This window comes from Spea bombifrons, chromosome 1 (assembly GCF_027358695.1).
Source record: "Spea bombifrons isolate aSpeBom1 chromosome 1, aSpeBom1.2.pri, whole genome shotgun sequence".
Taxonomy (NCBI): Eukaryota; Metazoa; Chordata; class Amphibia; order Anura; family Pelobatidae; genus Spea; species Spea bombifrons.
The window spans coordinates 122,526,146-122,551,296 of NC_071087.1; the positions used below are offsets into that span (position 1 = coordinate 122,526,146).

General features: G+C 37.9%; 1 protein-coding gene across 14 annotated transcripts in view; it reads left to right on the forward strand.

The window, feature by feature from the left end:
- Window positions 1–25,151, forward strand: part of RIMBP2 (RIMS binding protein 2) — a 163,295-nt gene that overhangs the window by 88,058 nt on the left and 50,086 nt on the right. For all 14 annotated transcript variants that reach the window (XR_008355077.1, XR_008355078.1, XM_053471693.1 and 11 more), the window contains 3 exons: window positions 3,031–3,120; window positions 12,443–12,565; window positions 23,560–23,664. Coding sequence is in view for 12 of the 14 variants with exons in the window: in XM_053471693.1 (XP_053327668.1) it covers window positions 3,031–3,120; window positions 12,443–12,565; window positions 23,560–23,664 (318 nt within the window). In the remaining 2 variants the exon portion in view is untranslated. The remainder of the gene's footprint in view (window positions 1–3,030; window positions 3,121–12,442; window positions 12,566–23,559; window positions 23,665–25,151) is intronic.

Below are 25,151 nucleotides of genomic sequence, written 5' to 3' on the forward strand. Positions count from 1 at the left end.
TGATTGAACTATTTATATATTTGTACTAATACTAGGCTCGTAGTGTTCCCCACTTGTGATATGGTTTCAGCAAGGCAAACCTGTCTGTATGAGAATACCAGGGATCTGCTATTCCTATAGTTAGCATACAATTTTCAATGTGCTTTGTGATTCAGTTGCACTTGAAATGTTGGGGAACACAACAAAATAGTTTTGACTTAAATGCTGTATTATAATAAAGGCTTAGGCAGATGCAGTTTTGACCCCCCTCAGCCAATGAAATGCCAGTTAAGATATAGAGTAGACCAACAATGACTGCATTACGGGCTGCCATTTTCTAACCCTGGAGGAACCTCAGGATAAAAGAAACTAAAATCTGGTTTCTGTGAACCCAATAATAGTAATTATTAATTGTAATTAATAATAATACATGCATTATTTTGTTAAGTTATGGCACTGCTTAATCTATGTCCTATTTTTTGTTTTTTTATTTTCTGTCTTTTAGTGTTTTTTATATTGTGGTCATGTTGATCTCGGGAATCACCTTGAGACGTTCAATGATTGTTAACACCTGATTATGCTTGAATTATTCTGTAGTGGCTTTTGAAGACTAGGCATTGAGCATAATATTAAGCAACGTGATTTTTTTATAGCCCACAAATCTTGTAGGAATGTCTTCTATTAAAAAAAGAATGGGATAGTAAAAAATGCACATTCCATGGTACTTGGTGCCTTATTGCAATATATTTTAATTCTACAAAGAAGTCAAGTAGGCAATGCACACAATTACACCAGGTGCACAAATGTGGATTTGGTTACTACAAACGCAGTAGCAACAGATTTTTAAACATCCTAATAAATTGTATTAATATCAGGACACCGTTAAAACTCCGGTAAAACATTGATGTGTGTAGTATGAGGATTAATGCAACTTGTGAAGATGTTTAAAAAAATCCATGGCGGCCCCGGAAAATTATTTATCAGATATATTTTCATTTTACAACTAGAACTAGAGAATAGGTTTGTTGCACGGACAACAAGCATTTTGCAGCCCTGCGTGTAGTAAATTGATAGGTTCAGCACAAATGTATTTGGACAGATGTCCGCTCCCCAGCACTGGGGAGATAGAAAGAATTTAATGAGCTGGGCAGCCAAACAACCCTTTAACACTTGGCTGTTCCTCATCATAGAGGTGCCGGAAAAGATACAAATATCATTATTGGTTGGATACTTCAATAGCACCCAAGTGTATTTAACTCAAAGGAGGCAAGAAAACACAATAAAGGTGATAACTACAATTAGTCACCTGTCATGCCCCAGGCATAAAATCATGCCCCAGGCATAAAATCATGCCCTTTGACTGGGCTGTTCATCTGTGGTTCTCCAGATGTTCTACTTCATTTCCCTTTATATTTGGGAACCCTCTGGGTCCGGCAGAGAATTATGGGTCTTCTAAGCTAGCAACAGCTGTGGCGGCGGCTTGAAATAGCCCCTCTTTAACAATAATGCACTTTTGCAAAATTGAGCCATGTAAATGTCTATGTTGCAAAATGCTTTACAGTGAAGGAAAAAAATATTTGATCCCCTGCTGATTTTGTGAGAGAGAATAACAACAAAAAATCTAGAATAGCGCATTTCAAATAAGTTATGAATTGATTTGCATTTTACTCAGTGAAATAAGTTTTTGACCCCTTTTTAAAACATGACTTAGTACTTGGTGGCAAAACCCTTGTTGGCAATCACAGAGGTCAGACGTTTCTTGTAGCTGGCCAACAGGTTTTCACACATCTCAGGAGGGATTTTGTCTCACTCCTCTTTGCTGATCCTCTCCATTAAGTCATTAAGGTTTCAATGCTGATGTTTGGCAACTCTAACCTATAGCACCCTCCACAGATTTTCTATGGGTTTAAGGTCTGGAGACTCGCTAGGCCACTCCAGGACCTTAATGTGCTTCTTCCTGAGCCACTCCTTTGTTACCTTGGTCCGTGTGTTTTGGGTCATTGTCATGCTGGAATACCCATCTATGACCCATTTTCAATGCCCTAGCTGAGGGAAGGATGTTCTCACCCAAGATTTGATGGTACATTGCCCCATCCAAGTGAAGTTGTCATGCCCCCTTAGCAGAAAAACACCCTCAAAGCATAATTCCTCCTCCAAACACGCCAAGTTGAGTTGATGCCAAATAGCTCGATTTTAGTCTCATCTGACCAAAACACTTTCACCCAGTTCTCCTCTGAATCATTCAGATGTTCATTGGCAAACTTCAGACGGGCCTGTACATGTGCTTTTTTGAGCAGGGGGACCTTGCGGGAGCTGCAGGATTTCAGTCCTTCACGGTGTAGTATGTTACCAATTGCTTTCTTGGTGACTATGTTGTGACTTGTTGTTATTCTGTCTCACTGGTCAAATAAACCTACCATTAAAATTATAGACTGATCATGTCTTTGTCAGTGGGCAAACATACCAAATCCGCAGGGGATCAAATAATGTTTTCCTTCACTGTATTAAGAAATACATTATATTGCCATTCCATTGCTAAATACCTCCTTAGCATATTCTTCTGAAAGCTTTCCAAAAGAAACATAACAAAATCACATCTTTAACAAAGGATATTGGAGGAAGCGAATAAAGCATGTTTCTTCTGTGGGATGCCTGGCATCACGCTTTAAATAAACTAGAGAAAAATGCCATTTCAATCCAACAGGTTCCTTAAAGTTTTTTTGCCAATATTAACATCTTTGTTATTGAAAAATAAAATATTTTGCTTTCTTTCTTTCTTATACATCTTTTTCCATTTAATGGTAACATCGTACAGTGGTCTTGATGACCAATAAAAAAAGGGTTGAAATGATCTTTGAAATTCTAGAACTAGAGAAGGAGTCAAGGTTGAATGTATTGTGCAATAATATATGAAGAAATATGTATTTTCTATTTTACACGACCAGTTTAGAGTTATGGGGCAGACTGTCTTGCTTTAATATTCTGTTTTGACTGATCAAATGGCTGTAGGTGTCAATTCCACTAAGTCCCATTTCTTTTTTTTCTAACCAGGAAGATGAGTTAAAAGATGCTGTTCAAGACAAGAGTCGCTTAAGCTTTCAATATGCCAGCCTGTCCCGCAAAGCATTGCAGTATGACCAGGTAATTCCCACTAGCGTGCGTGTTCATGACACAATGATGAATCACTGTTGATATATTGTTCATGATCAACTGTAATGATACTGCTAATGACTGCTTAAAATACAAACGGTTCCTGGAATGACGTGTTACACAATGCAAGCTGCCATTGTATTCTTGGCTAGTGAAGACATTTTAAATCTGGGAGATTATAGATGGTTGGTTTGCATTAGTATACAGTATAGATGCTTCTCCGTTTTTTAATGAGATCAATTTCTCATTCATAGCCCCCCAAAAAATATATGGCTAGTGCATACTAATAAACATGAGCCAATGGCTTCATGTAAAGGACACTGCACCCTACAAAGAAAAAAGGTGAGTATAACTAAAAGTGCTGCTCTCCATAGCTACTGAGTATTCACAAATTAGGCCCATGAATCTTAAATTATCCTTCTAATTGGTAAATGTCCTTACAAATAAACACATTGGAATGTTTTGTGGTTCTGAATGTGCAAACGAGTAATGGATTTCCTAGGGCAAGTCCAAATGGGGACAGTGTAATGCTCCCTCTTGGGTATCTGCTAAGGGCAAGACATGAGGAGGTCCATGTGTGTCTTCCATGTTTGCATCATATAACTGCTTATGTTTAGAGAGCCATATTCATTCATGCTATAAGAACTTACATGCGGCCAAGAACCCACTATATTTCTTTCTTTCTTTGCTTCCTCTGTGTGTGCGTAGACATATTTGTGTCTGCCCGCTCTCGGGTACACATAAACTGCAGAACCTCAGATTTGATATACACAAATAAATGAAGAGATTTCTTTAATTGAATGGTTTGAATACCTGTCATCTCATCACAGTGATCATGTAACCTGGGTCAGCACTGAAGGTTCTCACAATCAGTTATGAGGCAGTCCTTAGTTCTGGGATACAGGGACAGCGAGTGTCCTGCAACATATTCTAAATGAATGACAATAATAAATCTATATAATCAACTGATTTAACAAGCTCAGTGCAAATTCTTATGAAATACCGTATTTGCTCGATTATAAGACGACCCCCCAAATCTGAATATTAATTAAGGAAAAAAAAAAAAGAAAAAGCTTGAATATAAGACGATCCTATATGAAAAAAGTTTTACCAGTAAATGTTAATTCATGTAAAATATTTTTTTTAATAAATGCTATGATTGAGAAAAATATTTTGGTTTTATTTCCTTCTATTTTCCAACCTGCCCCCCCAGTTATGCACATCTGCCCCAGAAATGCCTTATACCCCCTATATGCCATTGTGCCCCATGATATGCCTTTTAACCCTATATGCCACTGTGCCCCATGATATGCCTTTTGACCCCCTATGTGCCACTCTTCCTCCAGAAATGCCTTATACCCCTATATGTCACTCTGGCATTAAGGGGGTTAAAAGGCATATTATGGGGCAGAGTGGCATATAGGGAGGTTTAAGGCAATTCAGGAGGCAGAGTGGCGTATAGAGAGTTAAAAAGGCATTTCTGGAGACAGAGTGGCATCAAGGGGGTTAAAAGGCATTTCATAGAACACTCTGCCTCCAGAAATGCCTTATGCCCCCCATTTAACACTCCCCCGCCCCCCCCAACATACCGGTGCTTCTGACTCCCCTGTCATGTAGCCGGGGCAGCGTATAGAGCTCTACACGATTCACGTAGACAATTTACGCTACAGCCAGAAGGAGGTGTGAAATGGACAATAGTCAATATAACCATCAGCATAGACAGTAAACTAGGAGGATTTTTGAATAACAACACTGAAACAAATAGTTAAATAGATAAATACAAATGTAATACAGTGCTATAACAAACACAATATGGACACTGAACACTTATATGGGAATTAATCTGAATATTAATGTAATTTTAATTGTGTGTTCAGAGAACAAAATAATATATACATAATAATGACTTACTATATAATCTGAGTTAGAATCTAATTAAATAATGCAGAATATGGCCAATATTATTATGTAATTGATCCCTCTATACCGCAATCAGTGACAAGAAACAAAGATGCAGAATCTACAGCGTGCCGTACCGCTGCCCAGTGCAGAACCCAGAGGATATGGGCGTTCCAACCCAACAGGCCGACAAACTACTTCTCTCGCAATCCCAGCCAACTAATCACACACTATTACAGAATAGTATATAAAGAAGATGAAGTGATGCTATACCACTCTGATACACGAGTACGGGTTTCTTATCACTAACTGCTCTCTTCTTGTTGTGGAGGGATGGTAATTACCAGCACTCATTGTCAGATGGTAGTAAATAGCAGAATGATCAGGTAAAGGATTTATCAGATGGAGGAAGTGTTCCAGAAAAGTTTTGTGTACATTTTTTTAGTTAAACCTACAATAAGTAACACACTGATGAACACACTGAACACACCAAATGCAGCAATGTGTAGCTAGTCCTAGAGTTATGCGATTGTCTGACCTACCAGTCTCTCCTATTCTCCTTTTTTTTATAACTTTATTATGTCTATAATTTGCCTATGATAAATGCGAAGGTACTAATTATACTATGCCCAAATAATTGATATATAATGGAAATTTGCAATACCGACATACTAATGAAGTAGTAGGGACGCTTTACACAAATAAATTAAGAGATTTTTTTAATCAAAAAGTTTGAATACCTGTCATCTCATCACAGTGACTCTTTAAGATATATGAAGATACAATTATTATTGAGCTATATAATAATCACTTATTTGCCAGACTTAGGAATGTGTGATGTAAACCTAGCCTGGAAAACAGATAAAATATTAAGTTCTAGAATTAGATTTGTAGTAATATTGTCTTGATGAAAAAATCCAACCATCATATTTCTAGCATGATCATCATTTAAATACATTCTTAACTACTTGATCAACATACAGGAATATGTAATATAAGATTAAATGTGTGTGTCAGTAAAACTATAATCTGTATTAAAAAAAGACATATAAAGTACTATTGATACAACATATATAAAAACTGTCTTGAGGTTTATCCAACAAAGGGAGTGATATCAAGAGGGTTGTGGTTTCAACTACCTCACTTTATTATTCTTCATGACGGGCCAACACTGACATGTTTCTTCATCATACTGTATTATGCCATGTGTAAATTAGACAGATTTAACTATACATTATGCAGAGCCAGTCACGCTCTTCTTGCATCAGAAGCTCAATGGGGTCGGACCTAAATATTACACAATAAAGTCAAGACGTTGAAAACACAACTCTCCTGACAACTCTCAGTTTAACCCCTTAAGGACAATGGGCGGTCCCTAAACCCATTGAAAACAATGCATTTTGAGCCTGTACATGTACGGGGTTTGTCATTAAGGGGTTAATGAACAGACCGCCTTGTGTTTCTCAGTTATGACTCGCATATATTTTAACCATCCTCGTTTTTGCAGCATAAATAGATATTAACATCACTAATAGTAGGACAAAAAGTAATGCTGCTAGGGGAAAATGCTCCCAGCACACTATTGTTAAATAATCCTAAATTGGCAGAATATCAAAACTACAGGATTACACTTGTCAGCCTTACAAAGGCAGGGTAAAATGTAATCTTCTGTATGAGCCAGATATGTCCAAACACCATGCAGCTTGACCCAACTAGAAACTGCGTGCTTGCTGTCTTGTTGGAAACATTGGTGAAGGAGATTTGTATAAACTATGGAGCTGTTAAAAATGTTTGTAACCTTTAATTTCATATCTTAATAAACTTAGTCTAAAAGTAGTCTAACTAGATTGCTAATGTAGACTTTTTAGCCTGGAGTGCATGAGTTAAGGATTAATAAGAATTATCAGGAAATCCACAAGGCTTTCCTAGGTGAGGAGGTTTGTAAGGTCTACACCCTGTAACCAAAATTGATGTAGACAGCTGTTACTAAGTCTCATATCAACGATGAATGCAGGATAACTGCAGGATGACTCAAGTCACTACTTTAATAGCATGAGTAGGTGGACAAAATGTAACACAGACGTTTCAGGGCATGCATGCCCCTTTATCAAAGTGCAGAAAAGGTGAGGGATCGATCTCTGCAGTCCTGCTTTCCTGATCTCATTATGTGTGATCACCTGCAGGGGGTCATCAGAGAACCCTATAGATTCTCTCTCATGTTGAGGAATTCCTCCTGTGCTGTCATTGCTGGCGCTATAGGAAGGAAATACCTGACGTGACCCCTTAAAGACAAAGGATGTAATATTGTGTCCTTGGCTTTAAGTAATTTTGCTGGATTGTAATATTACAATCTCTGCCTTTATTGGGGTTAATGGAGGAAAAGGAATTTCTGTTCATTTCTCTAATGGCCTCGCAACAGAGCTTTGTTTTACCCAAGTCCTTTTTCACAGTTTTTTTTTTATTCTTCATAAAGCATTTCAACATCACAAAAAAAAGGTTTGTAAATTGGTTTGTTGTACTTGAACAAGTAAAATGCCTGATAAAGTATATCTCTATGGAATCACTGGAATGTCAGACCAAGAGGGACTAGGACAATAAATTGCATGCAGCCAGCAGAAGATATCCGGAGAGCAGTAATAACTCGAAGCTGTATAGATATTGGCTTTGACAGTAGCTTTGATATAATGAATGCTGTTTCTGCACTTGTGGATTAACTATTGTTGAAAAGATGACAACAACATGTGAAAGCAGGCGTGAAGTTTTCTAATTCATTTTTTCTTTGGCCACTTAAATTCACCTCTCTCAGCCTTTCTTGAGACGGATTTCAGTACAACCACCAATTCAAGAACATGCAATGTTCCAGCGTTTCCCTACTGCTTGTGAACTTTGGTTTTATTAAATCCTTTCATGTATTAAAAAATTAGAAGAGCTGCTACCAGATTTATCTTCCTCACTCATTCACCTTTACCCTCTTTCAGCCTCTTCACTGACTGTCTTTATGATTCAGGATTCATTTCAAAACCTTTCAAAGCCGTTCATAGAGGATCCCCTATTACATCTCCTTACTCATCTCAAAATATACTTCTACACGGTCTCCCTGCTTATCTGATGATTTCTGTTCTGATTTTTAGATCTCATGCGCAATACAAGATTTCACAAGGACTGCCCTGTCCTCTTGAATGCCCTTCCACCGCTTATGTGTCTTCCCCCACCTTTGGTCCTTCAAAAATCCCCTTAGACCCACTTCTTTAGGGAAGCTCATGAACTTACACTTTAATATATTAAATTGTATGTTGTCAATTTTAATATTATTGTTTATTTCCACTATGGCAAGAGTGCTACAAAATCTGAGCAATTGTAAGGACGCCGGGCCATCGTCTCCTTATGTACCAGTATGTCTCTATGTACATTAGTCTCATTGTCAAATTATATATTGTTACTTTAATAATAAGTTGTTTATCTTCACTGTCTACCTATTGTAAGAACGCAACATAATCTGTTGGCGCTCTATGAATATGTACATCTTAAGGAACATTGATGCTATTTCATGTTTCACACAAATGCTCCACTGTAATGCGAAAGCTGAGCTTTAAGCCTCCCATTCCCTGCAAAAAAATGTTAAAAACCTTTTGGTGGTATAGTCTGTTAGCCCCATACCATTGTGCTTAAGTGTGGGTTTAGTCTTAAATCTCACTATTGGAGGAGAATGTTTTAGGAGAGTGTGAATCCATGATTTTAAGTGTTCAACAGACCCAATGCTTTCCCATTCTCATAAGTGTCCTTACTTGTCTTATTGTACCAGAGGTTTAATGGTGTGGAAATGATATTGTTTATATATGTAATAAGCAGGGCTCGACAAATCCCAGGCGCCAGGTCGCCATGGCGACAGAGAATTTTGTCCTGGCGCCTAGGTGTTTGTCAGCCTGCTACATTCACAAAAAATTGCCCCCGCGTCAGGAGTCTGGGCAGACAGCACAGCCACTCAGAGCCCGCCCCCAAGCCTGTGATCACTCCCACGGAGTGATCCTGTAGGCTGAAAACACGGTTGCAGGAAAACCAGCAATCACGTTTTCAGCTGCCACAGGCAGCTTCAGGGAAGGGGGTGATGTGTTGATTGGGTCCCCACACAAGCGTGGGGACCTGACACAACACCCCCCTGCTGCCTGATCGCTCCATGAGAGCGACAGTGCAGCGTTAACCCCTTCAATGCCGCGATCGTGGCATTTAGGGGGTAATTCCCGTTTTGTACGGGGCTCTGCTGCTGGTGGTCTGCCTGGAAGCCCAGGCAGACCAGCAACAGCAAAAACGAGCCCCCACAAGCCCTTTGATGACTCCTGTAGGCATGGAAGCCTACAGCAGTCATCAAAGAGACTCCCCCCTGCAATGGCTGGTCTATAGACCAGCAATTGCGTTCCAGCTTCCAGAGGCAGCTTCAGGGACAGGGGAGAGGGTTCTTCGGTCTCCACATAAGTGTGGACACCAGCCCCAACACCCCCTGCTGCCTGAGAGTGACAGTGCAGCGTTAACCCCTTCAATGCCACAATTGTGTATGACACATTCGTGGCATTGCAGGGTTTAACATGTGTCCCCACAAGCTTGTGGGGACTAAATATCAGGCAATGCTATGCTCCAATGGAACATCAGCATTTAATGAGTAAAAAAATAAATAATAATATTTTTTTTTAAAAAAAACAACACTGACCTGAAAGTCCAGGGTGCTTCCAGGTCAAATGCTGTGATTTTAGTAAGTGGGCTGATGATCAGATCACTCCTGACCAACTGTTAGTTTTTTTAGCTGGCGCCTAGATTCACAACAAATATGTCAAGCCCTGTAATAGGGTCCCACTGTGCATGTATCTTTACTAAGGTGGCTTCTCCACCTTGTGTTAGCTCACAGTGGCAAAATATTAAATTCCACTGACGTCGATTTTCTCAGTATGTGGCTTTCTATGATTCAAAGATGGATTATATATTATATAATACGTTTAAATGAACATATCTTCATTTATTGCCACACTGTGTTTGTCTTTTACTTTTGTTTCACAGTGCTTCTATTTTGTTGCGTGTAAACTACACAAATCAACACTATCGTGTAAATGATGTATTAACTGTATTACTTTTATAGACCTTTTTTAGACCATATAGATACTTTTTTAGACCAGTATCAACATATGAATACATAAAATTGTAACCTCCATTGTTTCCCCCATCTTACTTCTGTATAATTATAACTGAGGTCTGTTCACTAAAGGTTGTGTTGCCCATAGAGATTAAAGGGCTAACAGCTCAGCCAACATCGTTCCCCGTTGCTGGTTCCTTCTTACCCCACGTGTACCATGTTTGTTTTTCCTATTTTTTTATTATTTTTTTTTACAATCCATGGAATGTAGATGTAGTGAATTTGAAGGTGTTGCTTAACATCATTGAATCATATATATAAATAATAATTACATCAATGGGTTGCCCATTTATTGAATGTTAGTTTTCACGTAATGGGTCCCAATTGCTGCATTTTGCAGCTTAAAAAGCATCTCGGGGTAAAAAAATGTTTTACATTTTTTGTGGTATTTAGGGAACACTACCAACTGGTAGAATTGCAACAGTTCCTTTATTATGTATATTCTATTGATTCTTTCTTTGTTTTATTTTTGATTCATTTTTTCATTTTTTTTATTTAGTTGACTTATATTAAGGGGCAAGACCAATACACTGTTGAATTGTACTTTTTGTGAATTTTTGTTGTGTTTGTAGTTAAGTTAAAGTTAGTGCGTATTTTTAATCAAACTGCACTACAACTGCACTGAAATTGGAAACTGCATGATTTTTACTGACTAGATCGGACTATGATGTGATAATGTTGTCCAGCCAGATATGACCAACCATATATTTATATCAGAAATATCTCCATAAAGGAGTGTTGTTTATATATCTGTTGTTTTATATATCTCTCCTGTCCCATCATTTGAACTCAGTGGAAGGAAAGCCGTATATTGGCTTATAAGGTCGATATTAACAAGTAGTAAATAAATTATCTCTTTTATCACTCTACTACTCAGTCATATAATGCCTGTATTTAATTTAAAAAAAAACAAAAGTTGACAGGCAGATCCATTCCAAGTCATTATTTTTCAGAACCTTCTCAGAAAGTCTTCAGTATATATTAATGAAGGTTGCTAATAACAATGCCAAATTCTAGGATGAACACAAAACTAGACCTGTGAAAGACAATAACAAGAACGTCCCTATTAAAATCAGGAGGAAACACATTACTCAGTCACCTGTCTACTATTGTTACCACTTTCTGCTGCTTTAACAATGATGTGTTTGGACAGAAGACATTTTGAAGGATTATCCTAAAACAAAATATTTCACACACTGACAGCCACACTATTCTTTTCCTGACATGGAAAAAAATTGCTTTGCTTTGCTGACATTTTGAACAAAACATTTTTTTAGTAGTATCTGTGAATGTTAGTTGGGACATATGTTATTCCTGTTTCACATGGACCTTTCATCCAAATTCAGACTCCAAATTTAGCTGATACTAAACCTTTGAATGCTGAGTCTGGGAGTACTTCTCCCTACACCAACTAACTCTATGCAGCTTTGGACCACAAATGGCAGAAAACCTTATGCAAGGAGTTGGTCAACACTTTACTTTAAGAATAGAACACAGGGGCCGATGTTGTGAGTGCACCTGTGGAGTCCCGCTAGAGTTTACTTTAGTTAATACCTAATTTTATGAATGTTTCAACTTAGTTCTTTTTCAAGGACATGTCCTTACAACCTCCCCCCAAATTGCTCAGCTTTTGTTTTGCTGATGATTATACAGCTTGTTCATTAGTTAATAGACACGACCATGAATGATGTACTTTCCATTATCAGGCATCAGAGTGTGATATGATTGTCAGAGTGATGGAAACTTTGCCACTTTTAGGATAATGGCACACACAGATTCAATAATAAACAAACCAGGTCTAATAGGACCATTTGTATTGTGTTTGCGTCAAGAGACTGATTAAACTACAGGGGTGTATCTAGCAAAGCAGCAGGGTGTGTGACTGCTAATGGTTGCTGCACCTAAGGGTGCCGGGATAATTAAGCAATCTCACATGCTTGAATGTGTGCCACTGGGAGGTGTTAATAATGGAGATTTGCTCCTGGCCTATTTTGTTTACTGCAAAATCATCTCTCTTCTCTTGTGACGTGCACATTTGTGACATTTTAGTTTCCCTGCAGGATGTTAAATGTATTTTTGCATGTGAAAATATCATAGTGTACCTTATATAATAGATCTCATGACCTAAGCCAGGCATGCTAAAAATCAAAGTATTTGAATGACCGTTAGCTTGTCGAGTTCTACATTCTAAATTACTGGATGTCTTTGTTTCACTTATTTATTCATCCTTTGCAGGTGAAGTTGGACTATGAGCAGCTCAGAGAGACCCTTACCATAGTCACCAAAGAACGAGATTTGGCTGTGAAGGAGAATTACCAGCTCCAAGCCAAACTGGAGAACTTAGAGCAGGTCCTAAAGGTAAGAAACAAACTACAGTGGGAGATGGGTTACTTTTTACACAAAATGGATATCGTCCAATGGGTGTGACAGTAAAGCTACTTAAGACAAATGTGATAGCTTAAGAAGTCATGTGAGCTTTCAAGATGTCAGAAGTGTTAAGATCTATTTTGACAAAGGAAACGTGGACAGTGCTGATATGACTCTTACATCTTATCTCGTCATTGTTACCCCTATAAAATGTATAAGAAACTTCTTACCAGATTATTTTTCAGATCATGTATTTATGTTATCAGGTCAGTATGTAATAAGGCTAACACTCCAAACCATTCATGTTATTAAACAAGTTATGTAAAGAGCTGATCTCACTGTTACTAAATAGTATTTGTCAGTTATTTTTTCTGGAAATGTTTACATTACTTGTACTGAAAGGTTAAGAGACTCGAGGAGTTGTTAGAAGAGTTGCAGATTCATATTTCACTCTGTATTAAGAAAGGCCAACCTCAATGAGCTGTGTTGCATAGGCAGGTTACTCTGACCCTGTTTAATGCATGGTTCATGTGAGTATGTTTCTTGAAAGTCATCTTATGTTATTCAGGCCTAGCCCAACCCTTCTGGACAGGGAAGCTCAATGGGTCTGGTTAATCATGGCAAGGAGTGAAGTTAAATATTCCCTTCTTCTGTAAACTCACAATTTAATGAATATGCTTCAGAATGTATCACTGTTTTTATCATTCAAATATTAATTATAATAAAAATGTGTGAACTGGTCATAACATGGCATGATGAGGAGGAAGCCTTTTAGCACAGCTTCTTTAAGTGGAACATATGGTTGTAAACAGGAACTGAGTTTGTACACCAAATCGTGCAACTCAATACAGATATCATTAGGTCACAAAATCACATACAATCTTGGTAAAGCACTGACCCTAACCACACCACATAAATCAAAAGAGTCCCTCTTTGACCATTTGAAATGTTGGACTGTATGATTCCTAGTTATAGACAGGATCAGAAGGGTGATGGGAACTGTCTTAAATTAAATTGATAACGGGTCTATGACTCTGTTATAGAGTGTAGAATTCTGCAAGGGAGTGCAAGGCATTCTAGTGTCCTGTGTTAGTTATTCCCTCAATCAGCTAAGGAACCCATGATACACAACCCTACCCAGTGACTATGTAGTTTCACACAAGAGTAATTGTTGTGTTCGTGTTTCTACTTATGCATCAGACAGTTCCTCCTTCGTGATTCCCTTGAGCGCACTCAGACATAACACTTATGATGGCATTGTCTCAGTTATGTTACTTTAATAGTAAGTAACTGGCAAAGAAGGGACCATTCTTAACATATATATACATATTTTATATAATTCATATGTTTAAGCTTTATTCCCTAAGTGTTGCCAGAGGAGAGTTAACGTTTTAAAGAGATAAAGCTCTCCTGTGTTCCCAGTCTAAACTTTATGGTACATGATCAGTATTACTGCTGTCAATAAGTGGGGTGGAAAGCATAATGCATGGTCATATCAGGGGAACAGGTATGCGACACAACAAAAGGTACATCCTCTCACATTCTCACAGCTGTTCTTTAATGTGCCTTTTTGTGATTAACCCTGAATTATACTAATTTTTTTCTGTCTTGTAGAAGAAATCATTTTGCAGCACAAATAGTGCAGTGCATCCCAACATGATACGCAAGCACAAACGGTTTACTTTAACTGAATATCAGGTCACATTAAAATAAAAATAAAAAATCAGATTCTTTTTTAAAACCTTAAAATAGTACAAACTGTCCAACATATTTCACATCTGATAAGTTGCTTAATCACAGACCTGGATGAGTTATATGATTATGCGCCCTGCGAGGCATGAAACACATTTGATGGTGTGTGCATTCTATGTGGTGCTAAATTTGTATTGTGCGTTTAAATAGGGCATGACAAATAGTTTGGATTTTAATGGCTAATCTATTAACTGTCTCACAACATGCATCCGCTCTGCAAAATTGTGTGATGCAATTGCTGCTACTAATGTTATGCTGTGTGCTATTTTTTGTTGTCGTAAAAGGTTTATCCTCCAAAATCTGCTTTAGTTAATAAGCGCAATATTGTGTGGCAGTTTGAAAAAGCGTTTTAAGAATGATATGTCAAGCTTTTCTTTTTCACGGTAACCAAATGCATATTTCCTGAAACTGTTAATGATGTAATTAAAACACACGGAAACATAGTAAAATATCTAATCTAATCTGATCTTTTTTTTTTGTAATGTCCGTTCAGAAGCAATAGCATAGTTATCAATATTTTTATAGTCTGAAATGACAGCTCCGTATCTGTGTTGCCACTAATGAGAAAAAAAAGATAAGTTACTATGTCAACAACCGAGAAAAATACATTAATAAGACTCTATCCTTCTGCTCGACTGGAAAACAGATCAATAGCAGAAGAACAGCAGAAGAACCTGTTTAGTTCCTGAATCGAAAGGACCATATACTGTAAAATTAGATGACCAAATGATATTGTATTCTTCACACCTCTAATTTCTTTTACATTCTTGATAATAAAGGAAGTATAAAATGTTAAGTGAAATTATAACCCAAAATCAATAAGTTATATTTGTGTTCTTTAGAGTTCGATTTTTTTTGAAAATCTTTGGTCACTTATCTATACCTCTTCCTATCTCCAATCTTCTGCACTAGTTATAAAACATTACAAACCCTGAAAAAGGTAAGAATGTTTTAGAAATGGTGCTAGTCTTTATAGTGTTAAAATAGAAAAAGGCTCCAGGCACTCAAGGGTTCCATCAGGCAGATTTATTGAAAGAGACGAACAACAACATTTCGACCTCACGATGAGGTCTTTATCGTGAGGTCGAAACGGTGTTGTTCGTCTCTTTCAATAAATCTGCCTGATGGAACCCTTGAGTGCCTGGAGCCTTTTTCTATTTTGATTTACTGGGGAGCTGGCCCTTCCTGGCACAGCTAAGCACCTGAGTTCCTGTGGGGAGTGTGTGCAGATTCCTGATTCTGTTGACAGTCTTTATAGTGTTGTCATACTTGGCACTACTGCGGACCGCAGCTTGGTTATTTTTCAGAACAATATGTGGGTGGCTTGTTAATTTTGTTGACTCTTCACCCTTCTCCATCTGGGTTTGCATAAGGAAACATGGCAATGCTGGGAGTGTAGAGTGATTCCTGAATTTATTACATTATATTCTGGATCAATTATTTTGACCACAGAACCCATAAGCAAATACTTAATGACTAGCTCTACTAGAACGTCCATCTCATATTGCTTGCGTGTTTAAAGCAGAAAATATGTTTCTGCTTATACACCTTTATTTTACATACAACAATATTTTGTATGTCATGAACCTTTGGGAACATCTTAAGTGATTCATTTGATTGTTGGTTATGCTAACAAGTTGTATGGGAACCAAATAATTACTTACTCTAGATGTCAAATGGACACCAGGTGCTCGATGATAGTCTAATTGTGCTCCTACAAGTTTGTTAATATAGGATAGTGCATCCAGAGGAAGGACTCTTGTTACTGTTATTATAGAAAGGCATTTGTGGAATTATGTATTGGATAAACATCAGATTCCTTTTTCAAGGTACCATGTGTATGTTTTAATGATAAGGCCTCTCTTTTCAATTTTGACCCCTCCAACAACCATTTCATCTGACTGCATTAGGAATTAACAGATGAAAAGAATTCCTTGTCTGTTCTTTTTGTTTGAGGAGTATGCAGAAGGAAAGCATGTAAATAGTTATGTGGTTTAATGACATGCCTTTTTGGTAAGTCACTCATCTATTTAATACAAAAAGTCTTCTTAACCAGGGCACTGATTACAAACCCTCACAGCAGATATAAAAATAATTGGCTTCATTATGTTAAAGGTGCTTAAGATTCCCGGTTGGTGAAGGATGATGGAAAATGAATAATATATGATGGGCTAGAGAATAAATAGAAATGTGAAGAAGAAAACGGAGCAGCAGAAAAAGTAAAAATACAAATATATATATTGTAGAAACAGAAGGGTTGTGTTTTTTTTGGATCGTAAATCCAGTATCTATGTAAAAATAATGAAACCTTATGAAGAAAATGTAAAGTAAAATGTATATAGCTGATACATAAATGGAGACATAATTTTCTTACACTGGTGCTTCTCTGTGTTGCTTAAAAAAGGGCTTTATAGAGGAACTGCTCAATACAAACTGGATTATTACATACCCACTGAATTATTACATACCCACTGGATTATTACATACCCACTGGATTATTACATACCCTCAAGCATACATCTTGGCATCCAGGAATCCCAGTGATAGAAAGCTCCTTATAGAAGCTTTAGCATCAATCGACTTTCTTTCCACATCAATTAGATAATTGAAGCAAAGGTTCATTTGTACTAGATATGTTATGATAGTACTAATCTGGCCTTAACGTGTCATTAATGATGATAAATATGTCTATGTAGAAGGAACGCTACAGAATGCGTTGACAACTTTTTAAAGAATATATGTATTTATTGAAGTGGCTTTAAGCGAACACATATCCTGCACTTTTAATAGAGGTAACATTCCTGCCAAGACAAAATATACTTTGTAACACCCACATGTTGTTATACATGCACCCAGCACTGTGTACTGTCTGCACGCCCTGATGAATGATGGACTCCGGTAGTTAAAGGGTCATGGAGCTCTATCCTGATCTTCCACCGTGTGTAATTTTTCAGTGTGCAGAAGGCATCGAGTTGCTTGGAGATCATTCTATGAGCCGCAGGTATTTCCTTGATAAGTACAGCTCTCATGATGTATATTCAATGGTTGCCTTGGTGACTGCTTGGAGAGGTTATCCAGATGGAGCTCATGCAAGCTGCTCAGGAAGCAGGTACAGATAATAAAATGTTATAAAAACAAGTCACGATGAGTCAAGCTAGACTTTAACCTGCTGCTCTCTACAAGTCCACGTTTTCTCCCCTGGTGTCCCTCTTTTCTCCCCTGATGTCCCTCTTTTCTCCCCTGATGTCCCTCTTTTCTAGACACTCACAATGTTTGCTGGGTATGAGCGTACTTTTCATGTATAAGAGTTGATTAGGCTACATTGGCTTAATCATATTCGTGCTTCTTGAAGTCATGCATCTGTGTTATTAAAAGGGTAATGTCGCAACCACCTAAATACAGGGAAACCACCTGCTAATAAAACATTGTGATTAACGGTGCAAACTGCAGTCCAAGTTTTATACATAATTAGCAAGAGTAAGAGAAGACTCGCACATCATATGATCTCTGAAGGTATCGTAGATGGCTGTGTTGGGGTAAAACTGACTGAAAGCCCTCTAGCGTGTTCTAGGTAATTGGCTCTTCATTTGTCATTTAAATGAAGATTGTTTATCTATTGTGTATTTCGTTTTGTTTAGCCTATATTTGCATACCTTGTTCATGCGACTCCCAAGCTTGCCCTGTTTTTAATTTTTTTAAAATAATTTTTAATTTGGAGGTTTTGGATGTTTCTGTGAATTTTGTGGCTAAGTTGACTCCAGAATATTTGTGACATGATTATTTTCATTATTTGGAGGCCTTTAAAAAAAAAAAAAAAAAAAACATTGACAGAAGAATGGCTTTTAATTCAGTCCATTTAGTCTTCCCATTTTTCCTAATGAAAAAGGTTTAAGTCAGCTTTATACCTATCTCATGCATGTCCCCCACTCTATTAGCTTCTACCACTGCTGGGATGCTGTTCCATTTATCTACTACCCTCTTGGGAAGTAATTTTATCTTTTAGTCTTACTAAAACATTTAATGCAATGCCTTTAGTAGTACATCTCTTAAATAGTTCCATTTCTCATGGACTTCATCTAAAGATGTGTGAAACATCAAAGACTCACCTTCACTTCTCTAATTACCCTTTCCCCCTTTCTGATCACCAATTGCTATCCTGCTCCATCTACTTTGCTCCTATTAATTACCTCTTCTTCCAAACAACCTTGCCTAACCAGAGACCTGAGCTCTCTTAATCATCAGGAATTCATCCCTCTCCCATCTCAAACATGTCATGCCCTAACCTAGCTATCACTCTCTATTACTTCCCCCTCACATCTGCTCTTTAGGATGTAGCCCCAACCACTACTCGCTCTTCACAAAGCTTGTTTTAAACCCTGGCACACACCGCTAACCGATACCTTTAACGTTGTTCCCACATTGCTGAACGTAGTTTCATTCTGTGTCTCATTTCCTGCAATATTAATTCATGCTACGTTCCTACTACTCTGCTCTCATCCTTGCTAAGGAAACCTATGTCACCTCCCTTATCGCTTCCCTGTTCCATAACCCTAAACGCCTCTTCAGTTGTTTCGGTTCCCTTCTTTGTAGTACTTCAATAATAAAATTGAAACAAACAGATGTGAAATATCTGCACAGTCCCCCTCTTGCTATTGGCGTAACTCTGACTGTGCACACTCCCATGCACTGAACGGTATACCCCTTCTCTTCTATTTAACCAATTCTCTTTTTCCACCGAAAACGATGTTTATCCGTTTTCTTCTTTCCTCTTGTTCAACCACATATCTCTTTATTCCTGTCCTTTCTCATCTCACCTACTCTTGTCCCAACACTAGCTCATATCTTCAATCTTTCCCTCTACTGAATCTGTCCTGTCCTCCTTCAAGCATGCTACCATAACTCTCTACTTCCTCTCACCTCCAACCTGCTTGAACAAATTGTATACTAAGTTTCTTGACTCCAACTCACTTCAATCTGGATTCTGCTTTTGACATTCTACTGAGATCGCCCATACTAAAGTTACTTATGACCAACTCACTGCTAAATCACTACACGCCTTCCAGGTCTTTGCGCTTATCAGATTATCTCCACCTGTCCGGCGCTCTAATTTCTAGTTCTCAAGCATACGTCTCAAGATTTCTTAAGGGCTCCCCAATCCCTCACTTCTTTAAGGGTGCCTACAAACAAGGTATTAAAATACTTTTCTAAGCAGAGGGGAAAAGTCATATTAACTCTCTCTGGCAGAATGAGGATGGTGGGAGCAAGCCTTCTTATTTGGAGCATCCTTGGAGTCAGCATAAGGCTAGGTTTCCACATGGGTTTTTTTTAGCTAAAAACGCCTATAAAAACGCCAATAGCGCCACCTGGCGTTTTTTTGTGAAAAACGCATGCAGCCAGATGTTAGCTGTAATTCAATAGGAAATCGCAAAATGCCATTTCCACTTGGCGTTTTTCTGTTTGGCGTTTTTTCAGTCCTCTTTGGCGTTTTTCTGCTTTTTTGGGCTCTGTGGCAGTTTTTCAAAACTGCAGCATGTTGACACTCTGGCGTTTTTTGCAAGAAATCTTGGCTTTTTTTCTCCAATAGAAGTCTATGGGAGAGAAAAAACGCCATGAAAAAGCCATGTGGGTTTATTGCCTTGGCGTTTTTTATGGCGTTTTTTCCACAGTTACAATGCAGAGGATGAACCCAGTATCTGTGTGTCCTACGAGAAATAGGCTGAAAACAAACAGTTTCACACAAAACAAAGTCCTGGACTGGTTCATATTGAATTTTACACCATTTGGAACAAACATGCCATTACAAACAAACATACGCGACCAGATCCTGCGTGCCAAAAGCAACAGCAAACAATTTGCACCATCATTTGGGGCCAATCTTCCCAGAGGAGCAGACATTCGAAATAAAGCATGCCTTACAAACCACAGAAAAGAGACAAAAGGGTCTACCAAGTAAATGACATCAGGAGAGGGCAGATACTTGCCATTTATCCTAATCCCTTTTAGCTGGGTGAAACTTCTAACTTGTAAAGGTTGGAAAAACTGCCTAAGGTCAAAAAAAGCAATTTCCACAGAAAGGCTAAAACGCCAGAAAAAACTGCAGAAAAAACGCCAAAACGCAGGTAAATGCAGTGGCAGTTTTCTTGGCAGTTTTCCTGGCGTTTTTCATCAAGAAAAAAACGCCGGACAAAAACCCAAGTGGAAACCTAGCCTAAGGCAGTCATTTACAATAAAGGTTAGGCTAGGATTAATATGTTATGGTATGGGGAAGACCATGGATAGGCACAGGCAGCCTGACAAATCCTTTTTTGTGTGCGGATGCCTGGTGCTGAATCCAAGGATACTCTTTCCTCAGCTGGCCATGTTGTTTCGCTCTCCCATCACACCATTCTGTTACACTGGGTCATTTCTAAGCACTTCCAGTCACGGGTTTCGGGAAGTATTGTGATTTACCTTTGTGTTTAGTCACTGCCTAACACTGGCTTTAGAAAATGAGCCCATCTTTAGCTTGGGGCACCAGGTCTATAAATAGAGCCCTGAGCAGCTGCTGTCTTTTAATTAATTATTGTTACATTAGGGTCTATGTTTGAGATTATAAAAATGGGTTGTTTACTCGTTAGTTTGGAATCTGTAACTTTTCACAATCAGTTTTGTACATAAACACACGTAAATAGCAATACCTACTGTAGATCAAATTTACCAATAATGTGTGTGAACTTAATTATAAGCCTTACAATGGAAGCAATGATAATTCCACCTAATCGACTGATCATTATCATGTCAGTCATGAGAATCTTAATGAATAAGAAAACGTTCTAAAAGCCAATAGTTGGCAGAGTAGCTACAGAACCATTGGGATAATTTGGATGTCCGATCAATGATTGCACAAAGGACACACTATGCAAACAGACCGCAGGACCTCTCTGCATTTATGTGTCTCTCCTTACTGTACTAAAAGTTCAAATAATCCTTGCCTGTTACTATTAAGTGTTTGTTTTGCATGCTTACGTTATCTAAGTATCTTCTCTATCTAGAAGATATCCGTCTGTCTATGTATCCGTCAATCTAGCCAATCTGTTACATTTTGTTGGATAGTGAGCACCTCAGGAGTTAAATTCATTGCCACTCATTACGTGGGATGCTAAGCTACAGCTGACTAGAGCAACAAGAGAGGAAGGATTGGTCATGCATGAAATGTGTTGCTTTCCACTGTTTTAAAGTCCTTTAATCAATGCCTGTCAAGAATATCAAGTGTCAACTGGTTATTTTGTGTACAGCTTATGTCTTTAATCAGCCACTGATTACACTACAGCCTCCCATTCATCGTTTGTATGTACACTTTTTTTTTTTTTTAACTTTATTTTAATATATAAAGGTATGTTTCTTTTTCCTAATTTAAGCTTTAATTATCTCTACAGCTACTTTAATGTTGATAAGCAATTTATTTTCACAAATTATGTTTCAGGAGCCTTCTTAGTTGGGGAAGTGCATCCTTGGAGTCAGCATAAGACTTTTATGTCATATCCGGCACCGCGCTAACTGCGCAGAGGAAGAGCGCACCATAGACTGCCAGACTCAGAGGCCAAGGATAGGGAGAATAGGGGAGAAATATATATAAATATGAAGGGGAGGGCTAAAGGAAGGGCATGAAGATGATGGGGAAATAACGTTGGATGGTGTGGAGGTGATGAGAACTTATGTTAGGGGGCATGAAGATGGACAGTGAATGATTGTGATGCAATGTGGAGTGATGGTTGGGGGAAAATGATCGTGGTGGGGGCTATTACTAAATTATGATGTGGGGGTAGTGGTCAGTGGCAGCTCTGCATTTTCACATACATACATACATACATACACGCACATGTGCTAACTCTAACACCTTACACGTACACACACAGCCACTGTAACGTCATACACTTACATATTCATACATACACACACAACCAACCACCTTAGACATACATGCACATACACTCTTACAACATACACTTTCACATGCATGCAGCCACTCTACCACTTACATTTACATACACACACCACTCCATACACACAGAGCCATTCTAACACCTTATACACACATTGATACACAAATTGAGGGACATTGGAGTAGCAAACTGAACACAGTAGTTCAAATTTAAGAGTATAGGATGCAATCTTAACTAAATATGTAGTTGTGTAGATTGCAATTATATTTTTATTATATGAAAACAGAAACTGTTTCAGGTTTACATTTGCGCAATGATTCAGTGCACACTTTTGTAACAGGAAAAAAATGCACAACACCAGATTTTGGCGCACACCAACTACTAAAAACTGTTTCCGAGGTATGCAGTATGCATTTTAAGTTTTAAAACAGAACCAGACAGCTAATGAGATCTCTTCCTCATTCCATCTGCATTTATAATCCCCCCACCCGCCATAAATTATCAACTTCTATTTGATTTTTTTTCCCTTCTTCACTTTCAGGATGGCAGCAGCTTTTTCGTAAGAGAAAGTAATTTCTCTTACAGAATTATCCTTCATCACTTCTGCTGTCATGCTAATTGTAGAATTAATCCACCACCCTTTTCCCCCCTTTGTACTACTAATGCCTTATTTAATTGCTATTTTTGTTAGACCAGCATGCAGCTTGCGTAAACCTGCCCTGTGAGCTTTAATTAACGTGCTCCAACTTTGTTTTGTTAAATAAGAAAATATCCTGTAGTCTTTTCTCTACCGTTTTATATATCTGTCGTCGATAAATCATTTTTCTTGCCTTATCAGCCTTTTCCAAATAATGCTGCATAATCTGGCAGTCTCTCTTTAATATTTAACTCGGAGCCAATAATAAACTCGTGTTCTGTATGACAGCCGTGGGTGACAGTTCTCTTGTTTGGTAAAATTTCTTTTTGCTCTTCATATCTGGCTCAGAGAGCATCTGATCAGGTAGAAGATGAAAAATGTATTCAATTTACGCTAGACACTGCAGTAGTTATTTTTCCTAGATTTATGAAAATAACATAATATGCTCAAATAAGATCATACATAAATAGGCTGAATAATAATCCAATTATACCATCCCAAACACCTTTAAATTTGAATTTTGGTGACCCCAAATATTACTGATTTAGTTCTCAAATAATTAACTTTGGAAAATAACCTTCTAATTGGCATACTCTTGTTATATGGTACGTGAAGCTTTGACATGGGTTACATGTAATATACAGTTTCTGACTGTTTTGTGTCCTTCCCAACAGCATATGCGAGAGGCTGCTGAACGGCGGCAACAGCTGGAATTAGAGCATGAGCAAGCTTTGGCCGTCCTCAATGCAAAACAGCAGGAGATTGAGCTTCTACAAAAGGTAAGAGGCACAGCCAGAAGCAGTAGCGCTAAACACACTGACTCCACTGCTCAGCATTGTCCACGCAATGCAGCTCACAAATGTCATATGAAATAAAGGAGGTATTCACAATTGAACAAGCAGAGAAGAATGTGATTCATGTGTTCTTAGCACGACTTAATCTTTCATACCGTAAAACACTCTGTAGTAGTATGACTGCAGTATACAGATCGCTGTAAGAAGGTAATTTTATTACATCTTCACTTATTCCTTTAGTGCTTCTCCATGTCTGACCACTCTTTGGACTCAGCAACACATAGCAATATCTCTTATTGGGACTTTGAATTTCCTACAAGATAGCAATTGATGATTTATATGTGATTTACTCAATTTGGCTTTAGTACCTGGAACACTCCCTATCAAATGCACTGCCCAATAAAGATGTGGGTAATCTTAATAATAATTTTGCTGTTCTCTATGTACAGATGGTTAGCGTTCTAGGGTCAGTTAAAGAACATAAACAATTTCTTATGTGTTATATACATGCTAAGAGCTTTTTCAGATACACAAAAGCAGGCTCTTTAAAATAAATGTCCTTTCTTTTTTGTTAGTAGTGAGTGCAGTTAATGTTTAGTCTAAGAGGAACAACACCTTTACATGCCTATAATATGTTTTAGAATTTATAAGGGGGATTAACTGTTACTGGTCCGAAAGATAATGCATTCCACAGCCAGTAGGTTAAAATATCTTTAAAAAAAAATTACATATATAAAGCCATTTGTATGTTTTCTAGCTGTGTTATCTATGCACAGTGTACTAGATAAGCATCCTGACCACTTGTGGTAAACAGTAAACTGGCTTAGGCTTAATCACATACTGGACACTCTGACTATTGAAAGCCGGTGGAAGTTTATTTGAACAAAATCAGATAAAAATCAGATTTTAAGCAGATTCTGAACTATTTGTTGCCATGTCTTATTTACTGGTTGTAATGAGGTTAATGTAGCTGTAGTTTACTGTGATCACAGGAAAATTATGTTGAAAGATTATTTTGTCTGTGTTGGTAAATGTGCACATACATGCAGGAAATTGGGGAGTCAGGTACATTTATATTATTTCTCTAATTTCATAAAGACTTGTGCTGAGATCAAAGCTGATTATTTTGTTATGATTGATGGGGCAGAGATTTTGTATCGGTTATTTCATTCATCTGTTTTATTGCAAAGTACAAGGGAGGAACGAAGGGAGGAAATGACTGGCCGTATCTATCTTAGATATGACAGATGGTCCAAGACCTACCTTCTTTATGTATTCTTTTACCATTTCTCTATAGTTTCATTGATGAGTGAAGACTCACTGGGAATAATGATGTTATTACTCCATAGCAGAGATATACTATATGGACAAAAGTATTTTGACACCTGACCATTACACCAACAGGGACTTTTATGACATTGCATTATAAATACTTTAATATGCAGTTGCCCCTGCACCTATAACAGCTTCCA